The 8,148-nt window shown below is 32.2% G+C and overlaps 1 protein-coding gene across 1 annotated transcript; it reads left to right on the top strand.

Moving 5' to 3' along the window:
- The first annotated feature begins 696 nt into the window (after positions 1-696).
- Positions 697-1,563, top strand: LOC112015567 (uncharacterized). The gene has a single exon (XM_024047976.1). It carries the CDS (start codon positions 697-699, stop codon positions 1,561-1,563), a length of 867 nt encoding a protein of 288 aa, XP_023903744.1.
- Positions 1,564-8,148: the final 6,585 nt, after the last annotated feature.

The raw sequence follows: 8,148 nt of genomic DNA, 5'->3' as shown, positions 1-8,148 counted from the left end.
AGATTGACTCATCCACAATCTTTGTCATTTGATTTTCCAAATTCCTCTACTGTCACCCTCTCCATTAACATATCCTTGAGAGGTACACTTGCCAAATCCTTATCTTACCATACCCATATCACTAAGGAGGTATTTTGGTATTTGGGAAGCAGTTCAGAGATGATCAATTCATTTGGTTGATACAATGGGCATATTGTGGGATCTGGGAAGCTAAAGAAGACAAGGTTAGACGTAACCCTGTTGGAGCAAGAAACTTGAAGGGCTTAGGTGCATTGGATAGATTAGACTTGGAAGGTCTTCTACAATTCATGTATCCCAACTTTATTCTTTAGTGGATCATTTGACCGCTTGGAGGGTGGCGGAAAGGTTTTCCGCCGAGTTCTTCAGTTTCCTCTTCGATAACACGTGCCGGTGTTATCTTTGTGTTTGCATCTCTCTTCCCTTACTCTTTACCCTTTAATTGCTACCGTGTTTGTGATTAATTATGGTTTAGAGTGTTTTACCAATTTGGTTATAGCTTATATTCATCATTTCGCACATATATTGTTTGTGTATAAGTTTGTGTTGATATTGTTGAATTTGGGGGTCCAAACATTTATTAGTATTTTACGCATTAATTGAACTTTTGAATGGTATGAGAGGGGGTGCACTTGTTGTAGTTTCATTACCTTAGTGCGATCCTTGACCCTTTTTGAGATGGATAGATCTCAATCGCTTAATGCTCCTCCATATTTTGATGGGAGCAACTATGCATTTTGGAAAGTTCGTATAAGGGCATTTCAATGTTCCATTGATGATAGTGTTTGGGACGTTGTCAAGATAGGATGGACTAGGCCGGAAGCCGCCAAATCCACATGCGATAAGGTAGCCCTTGTGGCAGCTAACGCTAATAGCAAGGCTTTAAATGCTATTTTTTGTGGTGTTTCTCCTAATGATTTTCACAGGATTTCTCATGTTACAATTGTCAAAGAGGCGTGGCAAATCTTGGAGACAACCTATGAAGGCACCAAAAAGGTGAAGGACACCAAGTTGCAAATGCTTACCACACGATTCGGGGAGCTGAAAATGAGTGAAGACGAGTCATTCGACTCATTTTATGGAAAGCTAAATGAAGTGGTGATTGGGAAATTCAACTTGGGAGAAAAGACGGAGGACTCCAAGATTGTGAAGAAGATCCTACGATCATTGCCAGAGAGCTTCCGTACAAAGGTCACTACCATCGAAGAGAGCAAAGACCTTGATGAGATGAAAACTCAAAAACTCATCAGTTCTCTTCAAACCTATGAGCTATCTCTACCATCACAAAGGAAGAGCAAATCTCTTGCTCTAAAGATAGTCAATGAGAGATTGGAAGTTCAAGACTCCTCGGATGAGGACGAGGTTGAAAAAGATGTGGCATACCTTGCTAAGAACTTCTGTAAGTTCCTAAAGTTCAAGAGAGATGGAAAGTCTTTTAAGAATGGCAAATTCTCAAATTTTGAGAAGGACAAGAAAGACTTCAAAAAAAAGGATTCAAAAGACTCCTGTCCATCTCAAATGGTCACATGCTTTGTGGGCATGTAAAGAAAGAATGCCCCACTTATTTAAAGACAAAGGGTAAAGTATTTGCCACTACCCTTAGTGACTCAGATAGTTCAAATTCAAATTCGGAAGAAAGTTATTTTTTTGATAAATAGTAGTTGGAAGTTCGCTTTAATGTTTTGAAGTTTTTAACCATCAATGATCATTTACGTCTAAATCAAAAAAAAAAATTATAATAATAAGAATAAAATATAATTAAAAAAACAGTTATTTCATTGAAAAAATTAGCTTTAAAATTTTTAAGGAAAGGCTTTCTCAAGAAACAAGGTTTTGAATAACGATTTAAAATTATTCAAGGAACTGATACAAAATCAATATTTAGCTTATCCAAGTGGAGTATAAATTTGGTTTGCATGCATGGGTTTGTTTGAGACACATTTTTCAATCAAAAAGAGGATGAAATATGAAATGCGTACCATATTTTTTTTTTGAGGGAATATGAGTACACATTCACAATGATAAATAAACGACTCATCACTCAAAGAATTCACCCAAGAAATATAGAGTAAAAGATAGGAATACTCACCTATGGCGGTTGCAGGAATTTTTCTCAAGATGTTCCTTACGAAGCATAAATTATACAATTTAATAAAAAGAGAAATTCATATATTGACAACAACAACAATAAAAAAAAATACGTAAATACGTAAAGTTTACAATTGCCTTCTAAGAGTTTTCATATTTTGAAATCGGAATATGATAGTCTCATTATCAATGCTACAAGTTACATCTCTTTCAATGTACACAACCAAGCATTCACTGAATGTAGAACAAATTATGGAGCAAAATTTAATTTTATTGGCATACAAAAAAAATGAGAGTGTTCCCAAATTTTTTTTGAAGTGTAGACAAATAAAAATTTTAAATTATTATTATTATTATTATTATTATTATTATATCTATATATATTTTTAAAAAAAAAAAAGTCAAGGTGGTCCTGGGACCACCCTGATTATTATTATTATTATTATTATATCTATATATATTTTTAAAAAAAAAAAAGTCAAGGTGGTCCTGGGACCACCCTGTCCTTAAGGTGGCGCCGCCCCTAACACTCACTACTTTGAGGAATCCACCAAAGAAATATGAACAAGAAACTCATTGCCTATCAGAATCCACCGAGAGACAAGTTTTTAAGAAGAAATTCCTTCTTCTCACAAAGCCAAAGTCTAAAAATAATACCCAGTATTCTGTTCGATTTCTATTCACACGTGAGCTAGAACTTATATTAAACCACTTGGAACAACCCTCCGAGCATGAAGAATGAAAACTTACATTTTCAAGGCAAAAAACAGTTAATAAGAATAAAAAATAGAAATAAAAACCTTGAACCAATAAAAAAAAATAAAAAAAATAAAAAAACTACTAAAAAGACCCATTAACAAGACTTAGAAATTGGAAAATATACTTGCTTTAGAAAAACAAATAGACAAAACAAAAAGCGAGAGAGATTCGAAATTCATTGTTTCTCAAGTATATTATGCTAGACCAAACAGTTTGTTGCATAGTTGTCAAATCGTAAATCGTATCGTGAATTGATTTTTTATTTTTTTTATTGTATATCGTATTGAATCATGTATTGTAAGATACACAAATACTTAATAAAATTATAAAATAATTATAGATATACATATATAAAAGGTATATTCATTATAAATTCAAAATATATTCAACTAATGACCAATTTAATCATTACTTATGTAATAAAATTCAACAAAGCTAACTAAATAAATCAAATTAACTTATGTTTATAACATGCACATTCAAATTGATTAAACTCAAAAGTAATACATGATATATGAACCAAAATAATAATATATTTTCATCATCTTGGCTAATCAACTCCATCTAAGTCAATGTTATCATTATGTTCAACATTTTGCAAAATTATTTTTTCATAGACATTTTCTTTATTATTATCAACATTTACTTTCTTTTTCTTTTTTGGTTTTTTATTCTAATAATTTTTTCTTTATATTTTTTCTTGGCATTCTAGCTTTTTAGACTCGAAATAATAATAACAAAATAAAAAATAATTATATTTTCATTTAATACATTATTAATAGCATAGAAAATAAATTTGCACATATGAAAGTGAGTGTTATGAGTATAGTCTAAATTTTGTAGGAGAAAGAGAAGGGAGGAAAAAAAACTCATAGACTTGCTATTTCATTAGACTCGATTAAGTTTCCCAATAATTTTGTATTAAAAAAGTCTAACAACTTGTTTAAATCAAATAAAATCACAAATTTTAACAAAAAAATCCATTTTAAACCCACATGTCTATGTATCGTACGATACGTACGATTCACCGATATGATACGATTCATACGATACACACTTATGTATCAGACGATTTATGCGCACTTACGATACGTCCTTACAATACGAAATTTTTTGTACACAATACGATACTGACAACTATGATTTGTTGTAAAATAGTCATAACACCCTTTAAAAATGTTCAATATATTTAAGAAACAATTACTTTTGTAATTATGTAAACAAGAACAACATACAAATCTAATCATAAACAAAAATATATACAACTAGATAAAATACATAAGAAGAAATCTATACAATAATTAAATAACTCATAGACCAAATGCATGGAGAATAAATAATGCAAAATTAATCAAAATCTTGTGTTTGACACATTTTTCTTAAAATAAATTTCACCACGCACACATTCAATGGTACTTAGAGACTCACGAATGTCTGTCCCTCAGGATAAATTGATCAACAAAAAAGAGAAAAAGAACTGCAATATCCGTGCTCAACGAACTGAATTATGTCTCTTTCCCTCTCTTTGACACTTGGCAGAGTTGTATGCACACAAATATTTTCTCTATGAAAGTTTCTCAATACAATTAGTTTTTATAAATGAAGGACTATGAATATATATATATTAGTGAACAAACACATTATTCAGGAAAAATTGTTGGCCCAAATTTATTAACACAAAAAATAGAATAATGAAATAGTATTTTATTTGGACAAGAGAGCTTAGTCCACACATGCTTAAAACCAATTAAATGTCTAGCCTATAAGCATATAAACTCAAATATTATCTTTTTCCTTCCCTTTTTCAGTGTCAATAAATTTCATCACTTTAAATCAATGATGGACACACATTTAGGAGTCAATTTTTTATCTACTTCTTAACATTTTTTTAAAACAAATTAAAAAAAATACCCAAATTGTGCATGGTTTGATGTGTTGGGACCTAAAGACATAGAGCTTTTAATGGTATATGGTTGGGCCTGGCATCTGGTTATAGCAAATTCATTCTAAATAATTGCATAATTAATTTTGAATTGACCCAAAAATGCTGACTCCTGCTTTGATCTTAAGTAGTGTACTTGAATTATCAAGGACGAATATGATTTGTCTTACTATAGGCTTCTATAAAGTTGTCTTTTCATGTGTCCCATACACACTCTTGTGTCAGAAATCTAAAATCATTAGTCATATTAGGTTCTCGACTAATAAAATAACTAAACAGAAAACAAGGTTAGCAGTTTCAAAATATCCAACTATCCTATTATCTATTGATGTGTGCTGTCGAGTATGACAGATTTTAGTTAGAGTGGCGTCCATACATAGCGAGTCACCTAACTCATTTTAGTTTATAGCTTTGAATATCTCTTCCTACATAGTTTTGGCTGGTTTGGATTCCAAGCGCTACCTAGAGTGGTGTCCATAACAAGTCACCTAACTAATTTAGAATATGCTCCACGAAGTCAACTTTGCAGTACATCTTGCATTAGCCTATGTATTTGGCTCACTATTCCTTCCTCGAGTGTAACCTTGTTCACACTTTCTTTCTTTTTTTCCCTCTAAAAACTCAAACACACGAGCCAATAAAACTTGAAATTTTAGCACAATGTCATGCCACAAACAACATATCAAAAGACCATATCAAAAGCGGTCCAATGGAAAATTTAGAAGGATCAAGTCTGCCACAAATCACAAATGGGCCACAACATAAATATATCAAACTTGCAAAGAGAATTTATATGGATGGCCCAACAAAGTAGCTCATGCCTGCAAAGGAGCACTACCCGTAACTTTCAAAACCCACAGAGCTAGGAATGGGAGGCAAAAATCCGCAGAAGTAGTTGTTTGCCACACCTTTTTTTTTTTCTTTTTCTTTTTGGCTAGGTGTTTGCCACACCTTTTGAGTGTTATGTTTGTAGGGAAACACATACACACCTAAAGGACGAAGGTAAGTCAGTCAATATGTGCATATCCAGTTGATTTACACATTCTTTAACCGATCACCCACTGAGTTGGCCCATGTCATGTACATAATCCAAGTATGATATTTTTAAATTTTACCTAAATGAAAAAAAGTTATTAGATCATGTACTATTAATTAAAGTTATAGTTAATCCCGATCCTCACGCATATATCCGGACAAGTATAACTGACATATATACTTGCCTATGTATATCACCCTTTCTTCAAACCATGTATTAGATTTGCTCCTCTTTGAGACTTTGACCATATATATCATATAATGGCTGATTGCAGGTCCCAGTTGACATGATTGTGAATGCTAGCTTTAGGTTTGCAGCCAATGCAATGCATGGAAAGGCTGTGAATTAAAGGAGACCTTAACATCTACTAGGTTGCCTCTTCAATAGCTAACCCTTTAATTATAAAAGACCTTGTTACATTTGGTATGAACACTTCATTTCTTCACCTTTCATTCTTCAGGTACCTTCGGTTGTTGTGCATGTGGGCAATTCACTCACTGACGATTTTGTGCATCATCAGTTGATGTCATTGAGCAATATGTATTTACATCTACAGATACTGGGAATGAGAAGCTGCCTCAAAAATTTGAAACTATTTGCAGAAAATCAGTGAAGCAAGCAAAGTGCCTGACTGATATAAATATATGAGCCCTACGTCTTCCATGGTGGAAAGTAAAATCCAAAACTATATTCTCTATATCATGTGTGTAGTAATTAACATTGAGAATTATGCATTGAATAATTTTCAAGCAATGACGCATTTAACGTGTGGACAAGAAGGATTTTTGGTGTAAATTTTAAATAAAATTAAATCTAGCCATTTGCAAAACTCTTACCGAGAAAAGTGATGGTAATAAAGAGGTTTGTACATGCATTTGGCATTGTCAAAAGACTCAAAACGTGTGGGGACACCCTAGTTTAGAAGATTTTAATTGTATTGCAGAAGCTTCATGGAAAAAGGGATCTCTAGTTGCATTGAATTAAGTTTTATATTCCTATTTACATTTTACATTATAGACTAAATATTAAATGTGTACAACATGGTATATTTATACAATTGTGTATACTTTACATGAACGATAATTACAAACATATTATATAGATAAAAAAAAAAAAAAAAAGTGATTATAAATGTATAATTGTCCTGAGATTTTTTTCTACCCACTATTCTTGTTTATTGTCAGTATCGATAGTAAGAAGCGAGTCTAGTGGCCCTTCCTTGCTTAAACCATTGAGGCTAAGAGGCTAGTTTTGACATAAATTTTGATATAGCCATTTGTTCCTCTTTCATATTTCGTATTTGTTCAGTGAGTAAGGGCTTTGCATGAGGAACAAGTTTCAAGGCTACTGTTTATAGGTTCAGTTGATATCGACTTGTGGCTTGGGTATCTCTATCACCAAGTTCATTAAAAGGGAGTGAGCTTACCTTTATGTGTGTACTGATGTACTCATGTGCATGTGCCCTTTAATTAATTCTTGTCTATTCTCTACACTCTAGAGAATCTAGAGATTGGCTTGCTGGCGACAAATATCTAGATTTGGATGAATATAAACCATTCTTTTAAATTTTTAATCAATTGAAAAATTTTGACTTACAGATTCTCTAGGAGTTCCAAGTCATGTGTTAGAACTTAGAAGCCCGATTTAATTTGTTCTAGCTAGATTGTAATAGAGCATTTTCTTGGTTTGACTATTAGTTTTATCCTTCCTACTGAATTCATGTTGCATGGTAAGTGCTGCGTACGAGTGAGTGTTTTAAGACAATCTGGAGGGAGGGAAGTCGGATAGCTTTGTGGAAAATAAGTTGTAGTTTTTATTGCTTTTTCTTAGCTGGTCCTGATTTTAAAATTGTACGATATGGCACATTTACTAATTTATACATCTAACATCACTTTCATCTAGGTCTAATCGTTATCAATTCTATTATGCACCAATTATAACTAAACACATATATTTGTGAGATAGGTATGGAACATGAGCTTAATTTATTATGTAAAATATATTCAATAGTTCAAACAAGTGATTACAAAGCATAAGATGGTTTGCTACTTGTGTTTGTTTGTGAAAAATGGTTCTTTTTAACTTTGTGAGTGTAGGAAAATGGTTTGCTACTTGTGTTTTTTGGTCTCAAAAGATTTTTTGTGATGTATAGGATCTTTTGTCAGTAGAACTTACAAACTGATATATTTTTTGTTGGGAACTAGCAAAATTTTGGCAATGAACTTCAAAAAATTTAGTATATATTAAGTATCTGTTGGGAACTTGTTTTGTATTTCTTCATGCAAATTTGGGCAAGAATTTGAAA

The sequence above is a fragment of the Quercus suber genome, unplaced genomic scaffold (assembly GCF_002906115.3).
Source record: "Quercus suber isolate HL8 unplaced genomic scaffold, Cork oak 2.0 scaffold_254, whole genome shotgun sequence".
NCBI classification, from domain to species: domain Eukaryota; kingdom Viridiplantae; phylum Streptophyta; class Magnoliopsida; order Fagales; family Fagaceae; genus Quercus; species Quercus suber.
Note: the sequence above shows the minus strand (reverse complement) of the source record. Positions and strands in the feature narration are given on the sequence as shown.

Excerpts from the sequence above, each read along its gene's own strand:
- LOC112015567 (XM_024047976.1), top strand. The coding sequence starts at position 697 with ATGGATAGATCTCAATCGCTTAATGCTCCTCCATATTTTGATGGGAGC.